The sequence below is a fragment of the Ambystoma mexicanum genome, chromosome 11 (genome assembly GCF_040938575.1).
Source record: "Ambystoma mexicanum isolate Mex_15411 chromosome 11, UKY_AmexF1_1, whole genome shotgun sequence".
In the NCBI taxonomy this organism is placed as follows: Eukaryota; Metazoa; Chordata; class Amphibia; order Caudata; family Ambystomatidae; genus Ambystoma; species Ambystoma mexicanum.
The window spans coordinates 1,262,503,578-1,262,531,260 of record NC_090934.1 but is presented as its reverse complement, the minus strand read 5'-3'; the positions used below and the strand labels follow the sequence as shown (position 1 = coordinate 1,262,531,260).

Sequence of the window (27,683 nt, the reverse complement as noted above, 5' to 3'; positions counted from 1 at the left end):
GGTTACATATTGTACAGTCTAGTCCTCTTGTCAGCTTAAGGAGTTCCAAGGTTTGAGAATTTGAGGGAGCCTGAAAAGGGGCACATTAGCCATCAGTGCAGTGTACTACAAACTTCCATTGACCGGTCCAAGAACCCCCCCCACTGCAACACTCGTCAAGGGAGACAGCTAGTGGCACAAAAAAAAATGCTCCTAGGTACTAACCACATTGGGCAGAGCCAACAGCAACAGGTCTGCAGAGTTACACAAAATGGGTCAGCATTAATTCATAACATTTAAGGCATTACATTTGGTACAATGTGTGTGCAAGCAGTACATAAATGATGCAGGATGGGTTGAATTCACAGTATGCAACCCAATGTGAAGGTTGTATTTCATACAGCAGTCTTGCGGCATGAACTACCATAACTCTCCCACTGTTCGTTTTCTTTAAAACTGAATGTTGGGAAGACCTGCAATTTACTTCACCCTCAGATTGCGGCCACTACACCAACCTTCATTGACAACCAGTGCATGCACCCAACCCTTCACGAAATACGTGTTCATGTATAACTACATCTGTCAATCTAGCCCTTCCCACCTCTGCCCCAGTCTCACTACTGCCACACCTGCAGGGAAAGTATCCCTGCATTACAGATGTGGATATGCAATAAATTGTAATGAACATTTAAAGTGCTTAATGGCTTGTGCCTTATTTCGCAGTCAATCTACTTACAGTTCTTCACTGAAGCTTTGTACTGCAATTCTATTACAGTACACAACCAACATTTTCATATTCTTGCGAAAGGAAGGAGACCAAAGGATGCTCGTCCATGCACCCAAATCAGTGAATAGTCACATCCTGACCTAAACAATCAAGCATTAGCAGCACACTTACATGGGTCCCGTGCAATGAAGTGTGCACCTAGAGCAGGGTGCATATTGGTGGGGTTTGGTGTTGCCATTAGCTTGTTCTTAGCCATTTTCGTGTTGGCTTTTGCAAATTCTAGCCGCAGGGTTTGTGGATTCTCTGGGTCAAAGCGAATGCCCTGCAGATAAAGGAATGCATTAATACCAGTCGGTCCAAAGCCCCTTTGATGTAAAATATCTGCACATGGTGAATTTAAATTAACCTGCAATATACAGAGCAAGGAAATTGGCCAAGTCTACATGTTGAACAAGGCTGACTGAGTATAACCTCCTGCACTCGCGTCCCTATTCCCCCAAAGTGGGATACATGCAGAGGCCATGTATAGCTACATATTGGCTTTGCCGTTACCAGCTTATTCAACTTCGCTGATTTTTTGAAGTTTGAGGCCTTCATGGATTGGACTGGCCAAAGCCCAACTAGCTCATCACAAGACTGAAACTTAAATACCTCACTGGTTTGCCAATGTTGGCAGCAACTTCCATTGTCACCTGGCGACTACTCACATTTAAGGCATTCTTTGCCGCTTCTGCACCAGGCCGATTGTCAAAGGTAACAAATCCAACGGGCTAGAAGATAAAGCAAAGTGTTACAACACCCATAATATCCTAACCCCAAGGTAGGTCCCCCATGCACTCATCCTAAACCCACCAGCATATAGTAGCAGGTGTGCCATTGAAATCAAGCATTTAGTCAAATGACTATTGATTTGGCTGTGCTAATAAGGTTCAGCCATAAAAATAACTCCTTCCTGGTTCACATGTTTAGCTAGTCTGCATATACATCCTCTGCTTAAGCAGAATTCATTGTAGACTTGGCAAGTTCTGGGTTTGTATTTAAATTCAGGCTACCCCCCACTGCACTTTTTAGATGGCATCTGCATAGCATGCATTGTAACATCACATCCATCCCCTTCCTTCATAGATCTGGAATATGGTTTAAAATTGTTGCATCAAGTGTCACCTGCAAGGGCGTAGCTTTAATTTGCAATATAAAACATTGATAATTCTCTGAAAATTACATTTCCCAATCTAAACCCCTTCATAATGTTACCTACTAAAAAACTAGTGCAAGCATGCAACTCTGCAGCGACTACCAAACCCCCACAACAGCTGTCTCAGATTGCACCATGCCAGAATGTGCATTCCTGCCGACCGCCTCTTCAAGCGAAAGTTCAAACAGCCAGTGACTGCCCTTTTTAACTGTGGGCACCTCTGATCCAACAATACATTGTGTAGTTGTTCAAGCACCTAAATGCAAGCCATGTCTGAATTTGCTATGGTCATGAGGATCCAAAATTATACTGGGCAAGATCTTTTTGGTATGGCTTGGTTTGTAGGGACTGGGACAAAACACCCTATGTGGGCTCAGAACCACAAAAAGCCTTAGTCTTCCCTGGGAAAGGTTTGGTAATTTCCAGTAACACTAGATGCCCCAGAGAGCAGTGCTTCAAAGGACAGGCTTTGCCAGTCCTCAAGCAATCACATCAGGATGGAAAATAGTGAAGGAGGCAATGGTTTGTTCCAGTAACCACGTTCTAGTATCAGATTCTCAGAGGGGAAATCGTTGTCTGCCCCACTTCCTACAGACAAGGCCATCTGGTAATGACATCACCAGGCAGACTATTGCCTCAGAAGCCGGGACTGGACCCCTTACAGGAGGCTAGAAGGGAAACAACCTGCTGTAAAGGGGCAGAGACCTCCCCTATTGTTGAATCCTCTTTGGACCATAGAAGGATTGCACCTGGAACGAAGTTAAAGTTATTGTCCCTAAAAGCGAAGACAGAAAAAAGGCAGGCCTTTCCCTCATGCATCCCAGAGGAACATTTGGGAGATATGCTGGCAGGACGGGGCTAATGCAAGCAGAGACCACTAGTACCCAGGAACCTGCAAGCAATCCCAATACCTTCCATTTGGGAAGTGCAAAACAAATGACGTACCTTGTTCCTAGATCCCGTTCCCCCTTCACACCACCGCAGGCATAAGTGGCCAAGAAAGCACCTGGTCCCCATTGTCTAGCTTTGATCAGTTTGTGACGATTTGTCCACCTTTAGATGCTTGGACCCATTGCAAGCACCCGGAAAAGCTATTTAGCCGGTCGACCTGCATCTTTGACCCTCTTCAAGCAGACTTAAGTATTCCCTACACCAGCCATCACCTACCTGGTATTCACCAGATTAGAGACTCATTCCTACAGGACAGCATCGCTGGACTGACTCAATGTCTGCAATCTACTGGGAACTAACTTCAAACAATGCTAACTTGACCCACTGCAAAGCACCTAGAATACGGGCAGGGTGCTGCAGAGCTCCAAGAATAAGCACAAATTGTATTCAAAGTGTTTGTTCCCCCTTGCCTAAGGGCTCTAATGACTAAATAACCAATTATATATTTAACGGCAGTGAACTGGACATTGCTATTGAAATGGTTCCTCTGCCGCATATTCTGGGTCTTACTTCACATGGGTAGGTTTGGGTTTGATTAGTTGGTTTTAAGTACCTATATTCATAGAGCCTTAATTGGACATTTTATTTTGTTACAATACAGTTCTGTACTGGCCCACATCCCGAGGAATAACCTGCCTTCAGCCCCATACCACCTTGAGGGGTCTGAGGGATAGGGCAAATGAAACTACATTTCTGCTCCGGCCAATTACATAGCAACAAACATTAAAACACTACCCAAGTAGCTACAAATACATGAAGATTTGAGCCTAAAAATGTGTAGCATAATTTCACCAAGAATTAGTTGGCAAGAATTAAAAATGCAGCTCAGTAAATTTGCTACTATAAATTTTAAAGCTAGCCAAACAAGTTACTTACTTTATCTGGTAAGTATTCTTTCGATGGGATTTTCCTCTGATGTATTCCACATCTATGACAAGTAATGACCACAGCTGTGCTGCTTTGGAAAATTATTCTGCGTAGGCGCAATGTGGCGATACGTTGTCCCTTGAGGGCCTCTGTTGCGGTTCAATGTCACCAGATGTTATATATAGGACGTATGGCGCCCGTAGCCTCAGTTTTTCCCAGAACGTGTGGCACCAATCTCCTGTCAGTATCACTGCAGAAAGCCTTGCGGAAACGCAAGCTGTAACCGCATAAGAAATTCTTTAGAGGGGCAGGCTGGGAGGGTTTGATGTGTAATACTTTGGAACATCCCATCGAAAGAACCTTACCAGATAAGGTAAGTAACCTGTTCTTAGAGGGGATTGTGTCCCGACGTATTCCACATCTATGACAGACTCCCAAAGTACCACCAACGTATGGAGGTGGGAAAAGAATTTAGAATATTAGAACGCCCAATCAAATTGCTGAATAGAGGACTGCCTTACCAAAGGCCAAATCCTGCCCATGGCCGGAGTCCAAGGAATAGTTTCTCACAAAAGTATGGACAGAGGTCCATGTGGCTGCTATGCAAATCGGAACGCCCCTTGTAAAGCAGTGGAGGCCGCCATACCCCTAGTTGAATGAGCCCATAAACCGACTGGAAGGTCCTTTCCCACCAAACGTTAACACTCAGATTCTTCAAAATTATCGATTTGGACAAGGTCTGCTTGCAAACAGCCTGACCTAAACGCCTTCCAGCATAACCTACAAAGAGCTGATTGTCCACTCTGACCTGGGACATCTGTGAGAGATAGGATCCAACCTATGGAGCCTCTCTTCCTTACCAGGATGTGGCGGAGGATAAGACGCTGAAAGAATTACCTTCTGGCTCAAATGGAATTCCGACACAACCTTCAGAAGAAAAGAAGGCTGCACCCTAAGGATAACCCTGTCCTTATGGAACACTGTGAAGGACGGCTTGGCAGAAAGTGCCTGCAACTCACTCTGCGTACGTAAGTAACTGCAACTAAAAATACAGTTAAAAGGAGAAAAGTCGCAATGGACAAGAATGTAAGGGCTCAAACGGAGCTCCTATCAGGAACTTTCAAACCAAATTCAAATCCCATCCCGGCACCTGGAAAGGCGATGGTGGAAACCCATTAGTTAGTCCTTTTAGAAACTGAAATCAAAAGGACTCTTAATATAAGAAAATTCCTCAGATGAGCGCTTAAATATAGACAGCGCTGCAGGGTAACCCTTAATGGTACCCCACTTGCAGGCCCTTGTGGGCTAAAGAAAGCAAGAAAGAAAAAACAGGAATGACCATGGGAAAGGATCCACGTTCTGTACCCTGCACTAGACACAGAACTTTCTCCGACGGCACAGGGATTTTTTTTGCGGGCCTTCTGGCCGAAAGCACCACCTCCATCACATCTTCGGGGAGGTCCCAATCCTTATACCTTAACCTTTCAGATGCCAAACATGAAGGCCGAGACACTGGACCTCTGGATGGAGAATCCGACCACCCCCCTCCACCCCGTGAGAACAGATCGTCTTGGTAGGGAAGATGGCGTGGAGGGCAGATGGACAGGGATAGAAGGTCCGGGTACCACTCTCCTGGCCCGAGCAAGGAGGATCATCCGGGAACCGAACCTCCATAACCACAACACTTGCAGAATGACGGGGACTGGAGGAAACATACAGCAGTGGGAAGGACCACTCCAAATGCATCCCCCATCCCCTTTTTTTGTGGAGGTAGTGTATGGCCACTGTATTGTCCGTCATGATCAACATTGTTCTCCCGCACAGACGGCAGAAAAGCCCGCTGCTCTAACGGATTGATGTGGAATCGGATGGAGACCAACGGCCGCTGGCTGTCAACTCGTTGGCATGAACTCCTCAACCCGTGAAGGATGCGTCTGTCACGATCGTCACCTCCAGCCAAGGTTGCCAAAAATGGAGCACCCTTCAGATTGCCTTTGACGGACCACCACAGAAGATACTGTGCGACAGGGTGGAATCTGAACGGGATCCGACATCCTGCTGGATAACTGCGACCACTGGATCTTGAGCCCACTGCAGAGATCTCATCTGCAGCCTGGCCTCTGGCACCAGGAAAATGCAGTATGGCATGAGGCCGAGCAACCTCAAGAACTCAAACGCTGGGAGACTCTAGGCACGTTGAAATTTGTCCATCTGCAGAATGTGCCGAGCCCTCACCTGGGGAGGCGAACACTGCCCCTGGGATGGGTCGAGCAATGCTCCATGTATTGGAGCCGCTGGGTAGGTGTCAAATGGGACTTGAGGGAGAAGCCCAGCTTGTGAAGGGAGTGGCAGGTGACGGAAAGATGATCCAGGTCTTGCTCGGGAGAGCGTGCCCTGGTCAACCAATCGTCCAGGTAGGGGTAGACGTGAATACCCCTTTCCTGAGATACGCTGCCACCACCATCAGCTTGGTGAAGACCCTCAGGGCAGAGGTCAACCCGAAAAGCAGGACCCGAAACTGAAAATGTGAGTCGCCAACTGTGACCCTCGGGTACTTCCTGTACTTGGGATGAATTGGCACATGAAAGTAAGCATCCTTGAGGTCGAGACACCAACTGAAGCTGAAGGGCTTGGAGGATGAGAGAATCACCATGAACTCCTTCCTGATGAGCTTGTTCAGCCCACGCAAGTCCATGATGGGTCTCAAGCAGCCCTCCCCGCCCCCCCACCTTGTTCCTCTCTGCTACAGGCACCAGTTCTATGGCGCCTTTCTCCAGCAGGGATAGGATTTCCTGCGCAAGGAATGGATCCGGACGCTTCAAAGAGCTTCCCTGGGTTATGATCTCCAGAACCCACACATCTGAAGTAATTGCTCGCCATTCTCCAAGATGCTGCGCAAGTCTGCCCGTAACCGGCATACCATAGGCCATGGCCTCATGACTGAGCAGATGCGGCAGTGCCAGAGGGCAAAATGGGCAACTGCCCAAGCGACTTTGGCACTTAGAGTACCTTGCTTTCCACCTCTGGTACTCCTGTGTCCCCTTTGACTGGCTGCTCCTCTCCATCTACCAAAGGTAGAGTAAAACCGAAAGGAACCTCCCCTCCATTGCTGTCCTAGGACGAAAAGGCGTAGGTTGACGTACTGCAGTGCTCAGACTTCACTGCAGCTTTGGGGGTCTGCAACCTGTCAAGGCTCTCGTCAGCCTTGCTGCCAAAAAGATGGCTACCATCAAAAGGGCATGTTGAGAAGCCAGGATTGTACATCATGAGCAAACCCCGACTTCTGCAACCACACAAACCTGTGTATCATGGTGCTTGCAGCCATGGACCGGCTGACAGTATGCCGTGTCCAAAGCCGCCTGCACGGATTCACATATGCATCCTTGCCATTGCACGAGGGCTAAAAAACCATCCCGTTCTTCCCCTTCAGGAATATGCTCAGCTGCCAATGATACACAATTTCACAGAGTGCGAGTGAATCTTGCCAAGGCACAAACGGAGTTGGCTGCCTTCAAAGCCATCCCTCCAGAAGAAAATACCTTCTTTGCCCAATCACCAAAGCGCTTATCGTCCCCATCAGGATGGATGGTAGGGTACGCAGCCTGCTTTGCAGGGGCCGTGGCTGCCTGCACCACTAAACTCTCCGGAGTAGGCTGCGTCGACAAGTAGCAGGGGTCACTACTGGCTGGGCGTTATTTTTTTGGAAACTAATAAGACTGCTCCGGAGAGTTTTCCAGCAGTTGCTAAGCCACCGCCACCCTTCTTTACAAAGCCATATGAAATGTCAGTGGGTGGACCTTGGTCCAGGATGTCGGTCAGATCATCATGATCAAAATCAACAGGTGAGCAGACCACCTATTCGTCACCCTGGACATGAGACGCCTATAGGAGGATTCGGCATGTGTTCCAGGCTCAGGCCTGCCAAACTCCACCTCCGGAGAGGTGTCGAGACCACTGCCATCATGCAAGGACTGACTGAGTTCTTCCATCGGACTGACCAGACAAAAGGTCATCAGGAGGCACAACCGTCTCCTCATCGGACCCTTCCTCCACCTCTGAAATGTAATCCAAAAGGTTGGAACAAATCCAATCTGGGAGGAACAGAGTAGGGCTCAAAAACAGGCCTCACAGATTTACTGAAAGCCTTCCTCGGAGCTTCTGCAGCCCTGCAGGGCACCTCCGGCAAATCCTCCACAAAAGGCACTGAGGGAATCGGCGTTGAACGAGGTGTCGACAACTTCTGGGGGTGGCGCCCCGAGAGCGACCTTTGACGGGCACGGCGCCCAACACCTTCCTCGAAGGCTTCACAGATTCGGACAGTCTCGATGGTGTCGAGGAACTGGATCTGGCATGGCTACGGCGATCTTCCTTGTCCGGTCGGGACCTAGACGGCACCCGATGATCATGCAGACCGCCCAAGGCGTGCAAGTGGTGGACTAAGCCCGTTCCCTGCCGGCTTCTTTTGAAGATGCGGCCCGAACTGTGCAGAGTAATGGCGGGAACCGCTCAGACTCCCTGGACTTCACTGACGCAGAGAGTCGCCCCTCGAGTAGTCGGTCAAAAGCCCAGCAGATTGACTTATGGGGCTTAGACTACCTACCATTATTTTCTTCCGTTCCCGCAAGGCCTTTGATGTCAGGGACTGGCAGTCAGTCATCGGTGGCGTGGCTTTCGCCAAGGCACCAGAGGCAGATGTCGTGCGGGTCCGTGATGGACATTGATGAACCACAGTCCGAAATTTTTTTAAAGCCCGACTTCGGCGTGGAATACATCGCTTTCATAGTAGAAGAATCGAGCGCACTGAGATTCTGAAGCCAACATGTTTGCGGAAAAAACGGAACTGAGGTTACAGGTGCCGTGCGTCCTATATATAGGACATCTTGTGATGTTGACGCTCGAGGAACAATGTAATTTTTGAAGCAGCACAGCTGTGGTCATTACTAGTCATAGAGGTGGAATACGTCGGGAGGACACCAGCCCCTCGAATTATACAGGTTTAAAATGTATTACACCCTTAACATAGCAGCATTTGCCAACAGGCACCAATGCCATAACTGATCACATTACACATCCCATCTCACAACTACTTGACAACTTTCAAGACTCCAAGGCCACAGCATACTTGGATTAAACCCTACACAAGACCATTCCGACTGAATCTCCTGCCTTACCTGAAATTACAGTTCTCTAAATCAAGAGACCTTCCACTTGACCCTCAAGACCAGACATCCTCCCTCATTTCAAGAAAGCAGCACTGGAACTCGATGACACTACTGCCCCATCACCCAACTTCCCTTTCTAGTTAAGCTCCTTGAAAAGCAGTAGCAACACTAAGCCAACAACCCCAACCACCTCCTTCAGTCCCACCAACCTCCTTCAGATGCAGCACAGACACTGCTATCATCAAGGGGGAATCGACAATGCCCTTAATCCTTGGTCATACTGGCCTCCTAGTGGTCCTGGACCTCAGCATTTGACACTGATTAACTACGTCGCTGCATGGGGGACCAGAGAGTCTCAGCTGGTTTAAACTTGTACCTTCCAAATGCCACTAGTTTGTCCAGATCAACTTTACCCATCTGTGTAGTCAGTCAAGGATCCTTCCTCACCATGATCTTCAAACGCCATGAGCTAAACCCTACTTGACAATGCAGAGGACATGCAAGATATCTTCCATTTTAGACATTACAGACTCAAAGACTGCCTGAAAATGATCCAGTCATGGATGTCCAGTGCTTACCTTAAGCTCAACCCTGACCAACACTACCAAACGCCCCAACATCCAGGCCTTGCGCTGGCCACCTGTGCCAAGTCCCTTTGGTTCAACATACAACTTTCCTTCAACCAGCACATGCAAGAAAGATGGCTCTGTATCAACTCTTGCAGACAAATACCAATTCAGGGCTGCTGTTCAAGTCTTGATCCTCCCCACCTAGATGGTGGCAACCCTGGCACACTGTTCCGTCCCCCCCACAAACCCCCTCTCCAAAATGTGTCCTGCCAGCTTCAGCAGGTCTAAGGACTTCACAAATTCGACCACATTACCCCCATCCTCATTGAACTGCACTGGCTCCCGATGCAAGCCTTACCATCTTGCAATCCTGCAGCATCCCCTACAAGGCAGTCACCCTAAAGTCCCCAAACACCTGACTGGCGATGCAGAGTTGCTCAGAGGCCTACGATCCACCAGAAGTAGATGCAAGTGGATCGGGGGGGGGGGGGGAAGGTGGTCGAGGTCTGGTGGATTGAGGGACATGGGAATTTGCCCCATTAGTAGCATGCAACTCAAAAGTCGTACCCCTGCTCTAGACACCAAGAAGCCAATTTACGCAAGAAAAGGAAAAGAGTGCTACAAACCTTCAAATACAGGTGAAAGCAGCCACACCCTTTGCGATGTCATAAAAAGGTCACCATTTGGTCAAGTATTAGAAATTGGATCTTCCACAAGATTGACAATGCAAGTGGTTTTTCTAAAGTTTGCCTGCCATGCAGTCAAGGAAATTATAACAGGAAATCAAAATTGTCAATGTAAAATAATCAATTTTACCTGTTTGGATGTAAGCTTGATCAAGGATCCTTCATAGCCCTGTGAAAGGGATCAAAAACAATGAAGACCACAAAATGTAAGGCACAACACTCAGCAATGAGAGCGCATGGTTGCATAGACTAATAACCTACAACCTAAGGCGCTCTGCATTCGACTGGTAGCTTGGCACAGTGACATTGCTCATTTCCTTTCATGGCAAAGAATTCAAGAACCATTTCTTCTACACCCTAGAGTGACTGTCACGGCTACACCTGGTGTGGGGCTTAGATGTCACCTTGTCAAATCGTCCAAGCACTACATACCAGCAGGCCCAGTTCAAGGCATTGTTTGACCACCACACAATTTTCTACCATCAGGTCTTGCACTTAAAAACATTTGAGCAACATGCATTAGCTGGTTACATTCCTACCAAGAAGCTTTGCAGGTCAACTTCAGTTTTGCTCAGTATGGCTTGCACGCAGCATATATGGGGCCCCACACCATAAGCAAAGCAGCTGTATCCGATGGTAACCTGGTGTTAAAATCCGACCAGACTTCATTGGGGAGTGCAGAGAACTATTGAAACTCTGCAAGATGGTAGGCAACCTGTTTTAATGAAGCCCAATATAACAACTATAACCTACAGCAAAACCTGTATTTTGTCATTCCTTCATACTACAAGTCGGTGTCTAGCCTTTGTGAAAGCAGGTCTTTCAGATGGAGTTTTTAACCACAGGATGTTGACACTTTAGAAACAACCCCAGTTGAATTCATGGATTGGGTGCTATTGAGCACCTGTGGATGTTTAGTGCAGTGTCAGAATCAACATCTCACCTTGCTCCAAGTCCCGAGTTTGGACTGACCCCCGGCCCATTGGGCAAGTCAGCCCAAAGCCCCAAGTCTCGTCAAGTCCGATACCTCGAGGTAAGCAGAACTATACTTCAAAGGGATTGTGTCCTCCGACATATTCCTTATCTTTGATAATTCATCTCCAGATTGCTGGCCACGGAATTTCTCTGTAGAGGGCGCTGCGTGTCCACGTCTGCTGTCCCTCGACAGTCACCGTATCGGCGTAGCCACGCGCGGCATCCGTTGATCAGTTCTGTTTTTCCGCGCTTCGTGGGCCTCAGAATATCGTTGTTCAGTCGGATAAAACCTCTTTATTTACTCGAAATACCAACTCGTTCTCAATGGCTTCTTCATCGGAACCGAGGACTCCACGGTCCAGCTTCAAAAAATGTTGAGACTGCGGAAAGAAAATGTCAATAACAGATCCACACAGGATCTGCTTGTGGTGCTTGGGAGTCGAGCACCATTGTTCGACGTGTGAGGACTGCATGTCCATGACGGGGAAAGCCTTGAAGGAGCGCAAGGGGAAGCTCGAGAGAGGCGTCAGTCAAAACCTCCTCGAAAGTTTCTTCGGCCGAGGCATTCGTCTCCTCGCCGTCGAAAGCATTCCCATTCTAGGTCTCGAAGTAGCTCCCACCATTTGTCGAGATCTAGACACGAAGAGACGAAGATCCCCTTCCTCATCTTCCGTTTCCCCCAGAAAGGGTCTCCTGCCCCACAAAACACAGCTTTCAGGCTGAGTGGGAGGAATTCAGGAAGAAAATGCTAAGAGTCTTCGGGAAAGCGGCCTTGACCCCCTCGAAGACAGCTGAGGGTGATTCCCTGGGTGAAAAACCCAAAGACAAAAAAAAGAAAAAAAAAATCGAAACGCCACAAGTCGCACCCGGCGAAAGAGTCCACCCGAGAGCACCACGGGCCATCGGGTAAGAAGGCACCATCTTCGACGCATGGATCGGTGCCATCGACGCCGTTGTCAAAGGGTTCTTCGATGCAGCGATCGATAAGAGAAAACCATGGCTACTTCACAGCCAACGGTGATACCAAGAGCCTCCGGCACGACGCCGAGACAGTCGTCGACATCCTCGAGTAAGATCCCGATCCTCTCTAGTTCTTCGAGGCCTCTTCCAGTTTGACGCCTTTCTCGGCGCCTTTGAAGCCTGTCACATTGGCGTCGACATCGACGTTTTCTCACCCAATGACGAGTTTGGCTCCTCCTGCCTTAGAAATGGGTTTTACACCATCCGAGGTCAGAGTACCCCGGATTATCTTCAATCTATGAAGGGGAGGATTCTGACCAGGAAACCTTCGGGTTGCAGAGGACCACACTACCTGTTTCCTCAGAGGTGAAATCCTCTGAAAGAAGGTTGAAAGACCTACAGGAATCATATGAGACAAGTGGGCTGGACACTTCCCCAGAAGTGGAAGTTGTCAAACCAGACCCAGGGGAACATGCCGAAATACCCTATAGAACCCTGATGGCAAGAATTATTGAATTTATGGGTTGGTCTGCGCCTTCACCCGTTTTTCAACAGGATGACCCAACAGACATACTAGACAAAGGTCCACAGGAGGATCCCGTGGTCCCCTTCCATGCAGCCTTGCAAAGGAAGATGTCATCTAATTGGGAAACGCTTGACGTTATCCCTGCAGTCAATAAAAGATTGTCTGCCAAGTATAGGGTAGCAGCGGCTGACCCTGAATAAACACCCAACTCCAGAGAGCCTGGTGGTTCAAGCGGCAGATCCGCTTACCCTACTGTCCCACAGGATAGAGATGACAAAGGTACGATTCTATGGCAAAAAAAAAAAAGTCTTCTGCTTGTAGTATGGCGTTGAAGTCCATCAACGCCACCTGTACGCTCACCAGGTTCAGTCACACTGAGTGTGTCATCAGCGGCTGACTGCATACCGGAAAGAAAGGGAAGCCTTCCTTATCATTAAAGATGGCAAAGAAGCCATGCGCGAGTCACTTCAAACTGGCATCGATTCCACTGACAGTATCAGCAGGGCCATGGCGGCAAGTACGACAATCCGCAGGCATGCGTGGTTGCGAAAGTCTGGCTTTGCTCCAGATTTACAGGCCAGACTTTTGAATATGCCCTTTGACGGCTCTTCGTTATTCGTAAAAAAAGATTGATTATTCTGGAAAAGTTACAGACTAAGGCAGCGGCAAAATCCTTAGGAGCTGCTATCCGCCAAACTCCTTTTCGCCCCTCAGGAACCTCTGGGAGAGGAAAAGTCCTTTCGCCTTTATTCCGCATTTGGGAAAGGCAGAGGACAGCCGGCTCAAAGAGGCCAAAGGAGATCCACCTGAGGTGGACGGGTCAAAAGTACTAAAGCCGCAGCAGCAGATGCCTCTTTACCCTCGGCATCTGCATCAGCCGCCCCCCAAACCACTGAGCTCTTTCCACACAACACCTGTAGGGGGCAGGTTAACTTACCATCTGACAGAATGGCAGGCCATTACGTCAGATGCTTGGGCATTGGAGACAGTTGTCCAGGGTTACTGCCTACCCTTTCTACACATCCCTCAGTCATCCACCAGGGCACAGCTCTCTAAAGGTTCCAGATCCGCTCCTCTTGCAGGAAATTATAGACCTGCTAGAGAAAGGTGCCATAGAACCGGTACCTGTAGTGGACAGGAACACTGGTACTCCCCCCTACTTTCCCATACCAAAGAAGGACAGCGGACTGAGACCCAGCCTGGATTTACGAGACTTGAACAAGTTCCTCAGGAAGGACAAGTTCAAGATGGTAACTCTCTGATCCTTCAGGCCCTCCAGCTCCAAGACTGGCATCTCTGGACCTTCAGGATGCTTATTTCCATGTGCCAATCCATCTCAAACACAGGAAATACCTGAGGTTCGCAATTGGCGGCTCTCATCAATTTCGAGTTCTGCCATTTGGGCTGACAGCCGCCCTGAGGGTCTTCACCAAGCTAAGGTCGGTAGTGACTGCGAGTCTATGGAGGGAAGGGATCCACGTCTACCCCCTACCTGGATGATTGGCTGATCAGAGCTGTATCTTCGGAACAAGTTCAGATCCAGCTAGATTATGTCTGCCACTTCCTTCACAAACTGGGCTTCTCCCTCAATTTAAAGAAGTTAGAAATCACAGACTCCAGTTCATTGGAGCGGTCCTGGACACTTCCCTGGGAAAAACCTCGCCACCAGATGTGAGGGCTCAAGATATTCTGCAGATGGTCAACAAGTTTCAAAATGCCCAACGTCTCCCAGCCTTAACTTTGTGGTTGCTAGGCTTCATGGCATCCTGCCTCTTCCTTGTGCCAGAGGCTTGCCTGAGAATGAGATCTCTCCAGTGGGCACTGAGAACTCAGCGGTCGCAATTCTCAGGGAGAATGACAGATCTCCTCCGGATTCTGGACAAGGTAGCCCACGACCTTCAATGGTGGGCCTATCCAGAGAACATCTTTAAAGGAGAACTGTTTTGGCAACCATGGCCGGAGTGAACATTAGTCACGGATGCCTCACTCACGGGGTGGGGAGCCCATGCCAACGACTTGACCATCAGCGTCGTTGGTCTCCATCAGAGTCCAGACTACACATCAACCTGTTAGAGCTGAGAGCGATCAGACTAGCGCTGAAAGCTTTCCTGCCATCAGTACAGGGCAGTATGTCCCGATAATGACGGACAATACGGTGGCCATGCACTACCTCAACAAAAGAGGTAGTGCACTGCCACTGTCCAGAGAGGCAATGCAGCTCTGGTTTTGGGCAATTCAGGAAGGAATCTCTCCATCGACAGTCCACCTAGCCGGAGAGAAGAACTTGACAGTGGACGCTCTGAGCAGGCAGAGTACAGTCTCCCACGAGTGGGAGCTAGCTCAGGAACCCCTCAGGTGGATCTGTTCGCCACCAGCACCAACAGGAAGTGCGATCTGTTCTAATTTCCCGAGAGGAGCTCTAGGGAACGCGTCTTAGTGGACTGGGAGTTCCCACTCCTTTACGCATTTCCACCAGTCTCTGTTATTCCTCAAATGACAGGAGGTTGCAAAGATTCCGGAAAACCATGATCCTAACTGCCCCGGACTGGGCCAGGAGAACGTGGTACCCGGACCTTCTAAATATGTCCATCTGTCCTCCAATCCCACAAAGAGAATCTTCTCTCACAGAAGGGAGGTTCTCCATCCAGACATCAGAACCCTCAACCTTCATGCTTGGCTTCTGAAAGGGTGAGGTACAAGGATTGGGACCTCTCCGATGACGTCATGGAGGTGTTGCTTTCGGCCAGAAGGCCAGCAAAAAAGTCTTTATACCGCTGCCGTTTGAACAAATTTTGCAGCTGGTGTAGAGAAGAGAATATCGACCCTTTTTCATGTGGTACACCAACAGTGTTCTCGTTTCTACTCTACTTGGCAAACTCAGGGCTTCAAGTTGGCACTGTAAAAGGCTATCTCGCAGCGCTTTCAATTCAAGCGCACTGCGGCGGAACCATCGTATTTCAAACTACCTCTAGTAATACAATTTCTAGAGGGATTAACTAATGTTTATCCTCCAAGACCATTCCAAGTTCCCTTATGGGACTTAAATTTAGTCTTAAATTTCCTAATGGGTACTCCATTCGAACCACTCCACTCTTGTTCGCTGAGATTTCTCACTCTTAAAACTGTCCTATTGGTAGCACTAACATCTGCTAGAAGGGTAAACAAATTACAAACTCCCTCTTGTAAGCCCCCCCACACAATTTTCCATAAGGACAAAGTTGTCCTACAGGTGAAGCCTAATTTCCTCCCAAAGGTGGTTTCTGAATTTCACATCACTCAGAAAATTACCTTACCTTCGTTCTACCCTCCTCCCCATCCGGGGAAAGAGGAAGAAAGGCTACATAGGCTGGACCCAAGGCGAGCTCTGAGCTTTTACATCAGCAGACTGGCTAGGATTAGGCAAGCAGACCAACTGTTTGTAGGATACTCGGGTCACAAGTTGGGACTACCCATAACAAAACAGACTATTTCCAGGTGGATTTTGGCCATTCTGGAATGTTAAAAACTGGCAGGGAAAGAGCCACCCTAAAATCTTAGGGCTCATTCAACCAGGGGTATCGCAGCCTCTTCAGCCCTCCAAAGATGGGTACCGGTCCGAGACATATGTGCGGCTGCCACATGGTCGTCCGCACATACATTCACAAAATGTTACAACCTGGATTCCTCCACTAGTCAAGAGACCAGATTTGGCAAAGCCGTATTACATTCGGTTCATTCCTAAAAGGGATACATGACATTCTTACTCCCACCTCCAATTACATGCCACTGCAATTGGAGTCCATCAAAGATAAGGGATACGTCGGAGGACACAATCCCTTCGAAGAACAAGTTACTTCTTACGTAACGTTCTTTCGATGGAATGTTCCTCCGCCGTATTCCTTATCACCCCTCCCATCCATCCCCGCAGTAATATGTGGTTGCAGCTTATGCTCCTTCAAGGGCAATAACCAATTCAGGCATGACTTATCTTATGCTACAAAACGGAACTGAGCAACGGAAGCCGTGCGTGGCTATTTATGGGCACGGCGACGTCAGCGCCGATACGGTGGTTGTCGAGGGACACCGGACATTGACGCGCAGCGCCCTCTACAGAGAAACAAAATAATTTGAGGCCAGCAAGCTGGAGACAAATTATCAAAGATAAGGAATAAGTCGGAGGAACATCCCATCGATCTAACGTTACAAGGTAAGAAGTAACTTGTTCTTCTCCCCAATTGAGAGTAAAGCTTTTCTGGGCTGATTTAAAGCTCAAACCAGACATCTTTAACAGAAATGTCTTCACAATTGTCACATGTACAGATAACAGCAGTGATTGTATAAAGAACCCTTGGATGAAAAGCTTGCAAGCCATGCAAGGAACTCAGCTCCAAAGTTCATAATCGCGACTACCCGAATGCTTTCGGTGCAGGTACTAAAGTTACAGAAGTATTGTTCTCAGGCAAGTGACAGTACAGGAACTCAAAATGTTTCAATCTACCTCTGCACCCAAGTTTAACAGGAAAGATTTACAAACCATACCCAGTATTTCCAGCTCTTAATCCACATGCTGTGGACACATGAACCATAGTTCTACACAGGGAGAGTTGGGGAAAGGTCAGGCAGGCTAGTAAATAACCATTATAGGCTTTGTCCACCCCCTGGAGCACAAGGCATACCCTTGTGCACAGAGGGACAATTTATCTCCACCCCTGCCTGAAGACTGGCGTAGACCCTCACGGAGTGAGACGGGAACAGTATACAAAGAACCCAGCCCAAGTTGCTCAGTGTTGACTGCAGATGCAGCAGGCTGTTGAAGGGTGGAGTGCAAGAAGCAGAGGCTAGTAAAATGGATGCGTGGTGATGTGGCAACAGTGGAGATAGGACGTGATGATCCAACAGGGTTAAAGAGGTGGAATTAAAGTGAGGTGTTAAACAGCAGAGTACAGGTGAGAAGTTAAATGAGGGACACAGGTACATGGAGGCTAGTTGCAGGAGGGGAGCGCATCAGGACTAGATTAGGAAGTGGCAGGAACCAGGATGCAGTACAAGTGGTGAGCAGGTGTGGAAGTGAGATCAAGGAATTGTGTTAGTAACAGCAGGCAGACACCAGGCTAAACCATGCAGGAGGGGGAGAGGAGGCAACACCTTTTGAACTGTAACACTTGCTTCAGAGGACAAGGAGCGATGCATAAACTGTTCCAGAAATTAACTTTATGAAGAAGTCAAGTCCCTTAAACAGCAGGTGTGTGTTTGGATTGCACGTGGGAGGGGCTTAGCAATGGAGTTTGTAGGGTACAAGGGCAGGCCAACAGGGAACATCGTTCCATAACTGCTCATCTTACATTTCGACCACTGCCAAGGAGGCAGGGGGGGCTACTGAGACTCTGACTATAACTTGCAAACTTCATTACAGTTGCCCACTCTTGTGAATCTCCTATTCAAGAGTAAACTATACCATGGTCTCCGCTACTCTAATAGCATGCATCCTCCCCAAAATGCATCATATTTGTGGCCAACTATTCGTTGAGATGAGTTTCTCCACGTCATTCTATTTAAAAGACCAAGACAGACAGCTACTCCAAGTAGGAGTTGACCGGTTCCATCTGTACAAGGGCACAGAAGTAGGTTACATACAGTGGAGGGTATTTTAATATGCCCCAATCCCCAGCCCCTTCTTACCACCATCCAGAAGCAGGCCAAAGCATGTCAGAAGATGACAATCATACAGGAGAGCCCCACAACTCCCTCAGTCAGGCAATTGACATGCTCAGCGATGTGTCATTCAGATTCTCCAACCGTTGCATTTATGTTGCATGAGGTGGGTTGGAGCCTCCCTGTTACAAGTATTGACAGTACAAACTCATTTACACACTAACCTGCTAATTTGGTCTATGTAGCCATGGCATATACTGGCACTGTGAAAGCCCCCCCCCCAACCCCACTTGGTCCATTCCACCAGTCTAAGAACGCCAACACAATGTGTTGACTTCCATTACATTTTCCATCAGCATTTCCACAAAGGGCTCTTACCAGCTTTTAGCACGATCTGAAGTAACCCAAAGAACTACTACACATGCATGGAGTCTACCTCCCCACCACGAGATAACTGCATATTAACCAATGCTTGGTGCGCAGCGTGCCTATGCTAAATATTGTTGGTGCTATAACTAACCTTGAATGGTCTGAAGAGCAGGTACAATTCTCTAGGCTTGATATCAACTGGAAGGCCGCTGACAAACAGAGTACGCACCTGCAAAGAAAAATCACTAGATTTTAGAGAAGCAATTAACACCGGCAAAGTCCCAATGCACACAACCCTAGGGTCAGGTAAGCACTACAGATTGAAATTAACATAGCAGTCGTTTTTTATACACGTGTCAAACGCACGCCAACTGGGTCAGACCCCAGAGTCCCCTTCCTCCAGAGCTATTAGAGCACATAATGCAGAGGATTGGGTTTCGACAGATCAAAGCCAAACCACAGATGGGATTCTCGAAGAAGGGAATAAAATGACAACCATGGGATATTTGCTGTGCAGAAAAAAATGGATTTGCCCAAGAAACCCCAGAATAATGTCCCAAAATGCAAAGACACTATTCGAAGGATCACCGTTGCCTCAGACATTACAACGAAGTCACAATAAAATGCCAGCAGACGTTCCCTCAGCATCATCACTACGAATTGTGACCCCCATGCTTCAAACGAAGGTGATTTTTAGGTCACCTTGCATGAAAGTAAATCCTTAAACGTGTACCAAACTAGGAATAAAGCAGCAGTTTGAGACGCAGTTCCTCCAAAAAACGGGTGGAACCACCATTTATATAATTGTGGTAATGGTAACTGTTAGCTTTAAAAATGGGGTGCCAGAATGTGTGTACTGTGCATCAATTACCACTCCCCCTCCCCCATGGGCACAACCACAGAGTGGTTTTTATACTCCCTCACTGAAGGACAACATTTACACCACTTTAAAAATCCACAATTCATATCCTGCTAGGCCAGATGGTAGAGCCTACGAGTTGCAGTTCGAAACCGATCCACCTTCTCACAACCAAACGTTTCACCAGCAAGTCTAGCAGCGGATCAGGCTCATTTAATACAGCATATAATTTAATCTCCCCCTAAACCACCCTAACAGCCTCACGTAGGAGCATCTCGTTTGGCCAATGCTACAAAGTATCAAGTAAATATCTGGGTCAATTATAGAGAGTTATGGTCACACATGGTGCTCAGTATTAAATATGTACATGGTGATTATGCTAATCAAAATCTGCTTCCTGCAAACTGGGGAACTACACCATCTAATTGTAGTAAAAATTAGACTTGCTAAACCCGCTTTAACTTGGAACAGTCCCACAAGGTCCAAGATAGCCACATACTTGCCAGCATTCTCACAGCAAATTACATTCCAGGAGCTACATCAACTAGGCCATTTCACTGTCTTCTCTGCATTGATGACCCCCCCGACCAACTTTTTGCCATTAATTCATAAAATCCACATTAGGCTGAAAGGAAAGTAGACAGTAAATCTAATGATTGGTTATAACCACTCGCTTACTACCCAGATGTTTCCAAGAACAGCCTCGGTACTGTACCCAAATTGCTCTGCGTCTTGCTTCCAAGGTGAGCACGTTGCCTCCGAGCTATCCTCCCGAGACTGGGGTGTAGGACAATTTCTCAAGTGATCTTGTGGATGTTTCAGTAACGCAGGACATAATGTCACCTCTGAAACTACCACTGTTCTCAATCATTTACACGCTTGAAAGAATCTGTTTTTGTCCAAGTTAATATACACCAGCCTCCATGATTGTAACACGGTTGTAAGGCTGAAGGGCAAGACTGGTTTAAAATCTGGATTGTCGTTTTTTATGCAAGGGTGAGGTAATGAAGCCATGGCAGAAACGCAAGATATCCCACACTTCCAGTACTAATTTATAGGGTTCAGGTGCAGTGACTGTAGGCAGACAGTGCCCGGGACAAGGCAATCAAGTTAGATCGTGGAACACATTTTGCACCATTCCACGGGCATCACCAGATGGGCTGCTTCTTAGGTCTTCACTGTGCAAATACCATTGAAGTTTTGAATCTAAACCATATGAAGGTGACATCTTTTTGTAGTTTTATATCTCATGTAGGTGTTGTATTGCTCTATAAAAAGGGAAAATATAGGCTGGGCAATATTTGAATTACTCGAATCCTGTTGACCCAGGAAATGGTGAATTTCTTCCAGCCAGTCCTCTCTGCATATCTGGACTAAGTTAGGGTAATTGCTAGGTTCAAAACGTTTGCTCGCCAAAGGGGCAACTTACCCCTCGACAACGGCAGTTGCAATTGTCGTTTCAGCACCGGTAACCAGTCCAGATATCTAGGACAAGCAATGTGCTGCTTATGCCACTGTAGCAAAACAAGGTGATAGCTGGAAGGTTTAGAATTAAGCCTAGCCTCTGGCATTGCTCTGGGCAACCCTCCAGATCATCGTTCTCCAGCTGCCAAGCTAAGGGGGCAATGATATGCAAATCAGACATGGTCCAACCCCCAATGGGGGAGTCCAGCCCTTACTGCTTGGTCACATTCTGCACAAGCATCCCCAAAAACCTTTTGTCCAGGTTGGGCCTCAGCAGGGGCCTCTAGGCCCAGGAACCACATCTGGGTATACCCGTCCCCCACTCTGGTGTACTATGATGCTGTAAGGTGTAGAGTTTATCTTGACCACAAGCATCCTCGGCAATGCCAGAGGTTGCTTGTGGTCAAGTGCAGAAGCAGTTCAGAGAGGACTGCCTCTTTTGGGGTGGGGCAAAACTTTGGGCAACCCTCGACCATCGTTCTTTGCCTGCCAAGCGATTACAAAAAGCGGGAAATAGCATACAGAGCAGTGCTAGAGAAGGGGGCAAAGGGATGGACCTCAGTTTTTAGTTAAATGATTTGTAGCGCAAGTAATGAAGTTGTTGCAGTCTGGAAATACCAAGCACAATTAAGCCTTTTGTGCACGACAAGATCTGCCCAGAGTTTAGCATGGCGAGTCCCCAATTGTAGGCATAAGCTACACCATGGCATCAACTTTCAGATTAGAGCATGGACTCTTATGGGGATGGCTTTCTACACAGACTTGCATACGATCCATTCAATATGAAACCACTGTTCCAGTGAGGTTTGAAGTGTAGTGGTAAGCTTCCCATCAACACCTTTGCAAAAGACAACTTCTTGCAGGAAGAAAAGGCCAATAAACGGGCTTGGAAAATATGAACTGGGAGCACTGTTTAAGAGCTTGTCCAATATGTTCATTGGATAGGAAGGGACACTCTTGGCACTTGAAAAAAAATGGCTGAAATTCAACTATGGAAGACGGATCATAAATGCATTAAACTTTGACACAACCCCTCCCCAACTTGGGCTAGTATTCCTAAAACCTGCCTTACCTAATAATGCAAGATAACAATGCTAATACAGAAAGCAAAGTCAAACAAGCAGCAATTACGATACTACGAAAGCATCCAAGAAAGGCAGCCAAACTGCATCTTGGTTATATAAAAAGAAAAAAAATGGGTTTAGGTCATGGGTAATGTCATTTAACAACACTTTTGATGGACAGGTTATCACGCTGAACTCTAATCAGGGTAGTCAAAGTCAATTTAAAAGCAGGCGAAGTCATTCAAGTGGCCATTGTGTGGAAGCATGCTAAAAATCCATCACTTATAGAAAAGTTTTCTAGGAACCAAAATACTAAATATATTGGCGTATTCTCAAAGTGTGCATTAAATGAAATCAAAGATATGCAATCAAGTTTACACCAGGGCAATTGCATCTTCCATGGTAGTATCCTCGAAATTAAGCTTGAAGAGCAATAGTTGCCACACAAGTTAATTATTTCATGTAAAAGGAAACGTGAAGGCATATTTGTGGACTGGATGCTTGAAGCCAAAATGTGAGCAGGCTACAACTGAACCGAAATGCCTCCATGTTTAACAAGATCATTTGTAGACTGAGCTGGACTTGTTACAGTCAAAACTTATACGTCTTTAAAACTTGTGCTTCCTGGGGCACTTGGTATGGTTCTGGCACTGCGCGCGGAGAGGCGGGGGAGGGGGGTTAGATAAAGGAACTGCCTACCATACAGACAAAAACAGTTTGTCGTCATGTCGACAGGTTGCATGTATATGAAAGACATTGCATTTACAGCTGTGACTAGGGGGGCATTTGATTAAAAAAGGCAGGGAGAAATGTATTTAATCTGCAAAACTGCTTTAACATGTACAACAGTGCTTGATATTTTTTGTACTTTTGAGGTTTAAATAACTATACCTAGGAGATGGTGACTGGTGTTGTATAGCAGTGCTCCGCAACCAGAGGCTATCCATTCTAGTCTATAGTAAGGGATCCTGGGAATTAACGGGTTCCAAAACATCAACAGGACAGTCGGTGGTAGTAGGCCAATATAAAAGCCTAATGTACAACACCCCTGCCTCCCAGACCATACTTGGTATGTTTGTAGTAACAAGGATCGAAATTGGAATTCATAGAGCAAGAGCTGGAAGAAGCTCCTCGGTGTCAGGTTGTTCCTCTGACCAGAAGTTACTCATTGTGATCCAGGTGCCATCAGCCACTTTTTACCCCCCCCAAAAAAAATAAAGCAAATACTCAGTAAATATACTAACAATATCATCACCCTCAGAGCGCCAAGGATACGTTTGGACAAGTCGTGCATTAATCACTTGTAGTAACCTGTTTAATATGACAAATAAGGTGGAAAGAAATACATGTTTTTAACTGAAGCGTTTTTGTAATTAACTGTTTACAAAAATACAAACTAGACTTCGATCATTACGCCCTAAAAAATCATTTTACTCCCAAATTTAAAACATAGGGAGTAATCTGAGCACTGCTCACTTACAAATTAGACGCAACTTTAGACACAACTATAACTGTACATTACAAACGACCATGCATGTCAAGAGACAGTTGATCGGTTGGTTTGTGTTCATCAGTTGCCTTGGGGAGCAAAAGGTACCTCCTGGTATCAAGCTAACCAGGATCTTTTAGGCCCTATCCAGGAGCCAAATACCTCCCAGCCATTTCAAACAGAGTAAGTTGGTGATGGGTGCATCGCATGGCCTACAGTAGCTCATCTTGAAGATCCATTGGACCCTAGCTGCCAGTACATTGCCTGTTAAGGTGTAACAATATTACTTCTCATTCCAAGTGTTTCATACATCTACTCTGTCTAGTCCCTTATGCGATACTGGCATAGTTGCGTCTAGTTTTGCCATTATAGATCTCATTTGTGACACTTGCTGGATGCATCCCAGCAACTTCATTTCATTGCTCCAACTTCAGCATAGTTACAGCTTTGTAAAAGCAATTTATATTGCATCCCTGGGTTCCCAAGCTAGCTTAAAATCTGTGAATCACAAAGAACTAGTCTTTCCAATTGAGACCATAAATGACTAAGTCCTTTGTCAGATTTAAGACTATGCCTCCACCTTTTGCAAGAATGGATTAAGGCAAGCCAACTCGGCTCGACCACACTAATTAACACCTCAAACTGGGTACAGCATTAGCTGTGCAGACTCGGACAGTGTCTAAACTTGGTTTTTTCGCAACTAAATGCATGCAACTTCAGATACTATATAGAGTTCCTACTACAGTCACCCCATCAGAACAATCAATGCATTTGTGGCAGGCTCTACCGATTAGAGGCAGGACTGCTAAATGCCAATGTGGAGAGGGTTCATAGCCTGGCAAGAGTAGAACCAACTGCCCATTTCATAGGTGTGACCCACAATTCCACTCAACCCAGAAATAGGACTGCAAGGTCCATGCTATGTGGGGAAAACTGGATTACAAACCACTGAACCCGGTCAACAATTCGGGATTGCCATAGTTTGTCAAAGATTAGGACCTGCTCGTCTTGCAGCACCTTCTCTAGTAGTTCAAATACCAGCACCCAACTAGGCAACACTTTGCATACCCCCTTCTCTCGCCCCAAACTAGCCTCCAAAGTCACAAAGTTCAGTGTGCCCATCACAAACTCCTTGTGGACTGCATATTAGTACCTCTGCTCCTTAACAGTGGCACGCCCCCATAAACCCCATAACCACAATCCACACAATCCCACCCCACCCCAAACACCTGCTGTTTAAGTGAATGTTCAGTGCACTGAAGTTTCAATTTCTTCGTTCACATTTAACCATTCCCGAAAGGAGGTATAGGAACAGTAAAACAAAACTCATTTAGGGAGCACGGCTCCTGCCCAACTAGACCACTGCAAAATCAAAGCATATCCTCTGGGGCGCCACCACCTTTGCTTACTGAGCCCCAGCATACATTTCCCAGTGACCCACTAAGACGCAAGATTGCTGTGCTAAGGATTAGAGGGTCCAATTCAAAGACCACAAGTTTGAAATCCTGCTGGTGATCATAGCGTAATATCCTAGCTCGATATTCATGCTACTAGTAGCGTTTGCAGTTTTGATTTGGGCATTTGTGGAGTATGGCTGAAGAAAAAAAAAAAGTGGTGTTACAGCCCATCACTCCCAATGGTAACAATACAAAGTGGCAATGGACTGGTTAAGTTTCACGAGTACTCACAAATCCAGTCCCCTTTCGTCCATACTGGCAATCTGTCCAAGACACGACTCAAATAATTTTACATGACAGCCGGTGCTTGTGTGCCCAGAGCCAGTCTTCTTGTGCCCCACCCAGAGCCTGTTCAGTTTCTCTGTACGGTCGGGATCAGCAACTAGCACCTGCATGCTCCCCCCCACCCCTCCTTTGTCCCCTGGCACTTACTGCCCAATTCCTGCAGCAGTACCACCTGCAGGCGTGTTGCCCCCTAAACCCCACCTCCCCCACCCCCCAGTTTGCATCCTGTGCATGCATCGGTGGATATCACAAGCTTTGCTTAGTTCTGGACCATTTGTGGAGTTGGTTTTAATGCCACCATCAGTACTTTACTCAACAGCCTCCACCCCATAGCTTTTGAATATGAATGTGTAACATTTTATCCCACTAAATTCAGGCAAGAAATAGAGGGTATTTTAACTGAAGCTTATTAACTCTGGAAAAAGTAGCGTTTCAGCAACATACTCCATCCGACAAAGTGGCTTATCTGATGCAAGGATACAAAGATGACTTTAAACATCCGGTCGATAGCACTGCGAGGGGGGGCTGGCAATTTGAGTAGACAGGCAAGCATGGATGCACACCAGAGTGTGCTAAAGTAATTCGGGAGAAGTTCCTAGATCTCTCCCTTTGAGGAGGGGGAGGGGGAATATTTGATTGTTTTACTGAAGAATTTCACCAAAAGGAAGACTAGGAGTGAGGTTTTCGGGACTGCAAAACTAGACAACTGGATAGTTATCCCTGCATTCAGCAGCAAAAACACAAGCTACTGCATGTAGTCATTTCCTCAAATCCCAGTCCCATGCATCACAAGCTCAACTTTAGTTCAAGCCAGGCTTATGAAAGGGATGGAACGAGGAACTCGCAAACAAGCACACCTATTAGGGAGCTACCCAAGTGGCTGCTTGTAGTTCTTCAGATCAGCAACCATTTGAGTGGACCTGCCCTGAAGGACTGGAGAGGAGAAAGCATTCCGTACCTCGGGTCAAAGCATTTTCCCTAATTGGTGGAAAACTTGGTACAAGTAACTGACTAGTTGAAACCAGCAAAGATCACAGGGACCATGCACTCACTCCTGCAGCGAGTGCAAATCCCTAGAGCATGTCCAATTTGGTAGCTTCTGCTGAGAACCAACCTTTGCTAGACCTGCACCCATATGGAGGCTGGATGACGAGGTCTGGAGAAGATTCCAACCTCCATTTAAGGGAGCCACATGTGGAATCTTGGACTAGTTCTGCAGACTGAGCCATCTGCTTCAGTTGCAGCAAGGAACTCGGACATGGCGCACATTCCAAATGTACACTAACCCACCATTGTCCGACAGCTAAGAAGTGCAGAAAAGATTGCTCCTCTTCAGACCTCAGTGTGGGTTTGATGTTTACTACCCAAAAGTACCCAGTATTTGGGACACAGCTATTGCCCTTACTTCGGAATGCAGCTGTGCCAGAAGTTGTAAATTGGTAAAGCCACAAACAGGTTCATATGTAAATAAAAACAGCTCTGTAAAGTAATGGTGGATGAAAAAGGCCCTTAGTTTTTAGCCCAAATGGAAGGGCTACAAACTATTCTTTTAGGTTGCCAATCTTGACCTTGGTACTTCTGGTTGCACGATTTTAGTGTGTTGCTGGCATCAAAACTTAGGAGCATGTCGATATACTGGACACCGCCATATAGAATGTGGTATGGTAGAGGTCGAGTTCCTTCAGATCTAGGCCAGCGGTGAACTAGGACGTTTGTACTAGAGTAAACCCAAAGTTCCTTGTGAGGTGACCCAGACCATAGCTACTTGCGTTTGCTCCTCCCCCTGTAAATGAGAAAACTTCTATATTCTGGAATTCTTACTATGGTCAATGGTGATGTCAAAACTAGGAGAGCATAGTCTAAGGAAGCTAGGGTTTGGGGCATTAGGTGTGCTAGGCCTGAACAGCTGCCAGGACAGAGGAAATTTCATCTGCTGTGCCAACTTGTAATTACCATCCCTCCGCAGACAATCAAGTCCACCTGGAAGTTGGTGTCATCCTGTACTATGTTTCCTAAACATGGAACTGCATTCTCAAATTGCCTCGTCACCAAAGTTAAAAGCACAGGAATGCTGATCAGGTTTTGCATACCATGATCAGTAGTGGCCATGGGTTCAAACAGCTTATGGCATAGAGCGGTGAGGACTACATTTAAACCCATTTGGGAGTGTACCGGTGGGAAGAGATGAAGTCCTGCAAAATGCCTTTTGATGACGATTAGTTAATGAGCAGGAACAGCGGTCCATGGACAGGTAGGCTACAAGACGGATGAATAAGTTCTGCAAGACAGAACATGAAGACCGACCATTCTAGCCTTCACACCTGGCAGTTTCTGACGTGTAGCATGTCTGGGCAAGCTGTTTAAAGCACCAGTGGAAAAACAGGGCCATTTGCTCCTACATTGGCCTTCCTAGGCGGCTTGCTCGCCGCTTGGATAATGCGCATATTGTCCTTGGACAGATTAAACTG

The 27,683-nt window shown here is 47.0% G+C and overlaps 1 protein-coding gene across 2 annotated transcripts in view; it reads right to left on the bottom strand.

Annotated features, from left to right (window-relative positions):
• Window positions 1–27,683, bottom strand: part of RBPMS2 (RNA binding protein, mRNA processing factor 2) — a 213,111-nt gene that overhangs the window by 113,269 nt on the left and 72,159 nt on the right. For both annotated transcript variants that reach the window (XM_069624709.1, XM_069624710.1), the window contains exons 2-5: window positions 18,749–18,826; window positions 10,267–10,305; window positions 1,414–1,476; window positions 878–1,028 (exon numbers count right to left, since the gene is read on the bottom strand). In XM_069624709.1, coding sequence (XP_069480810.1) covers window positions 878–1,028; window positions 1,414–1,476; window positions 10,267–10,305; window positions 18,749–18,826 — 331 coding nt within the window. The remainder of the gene's footprint in view (window positions 1–877; window positions 1,029–1,413; window positions 1,477–10,266; window positions 10,306–18,748; window positions 18,827–27,683) is intronic.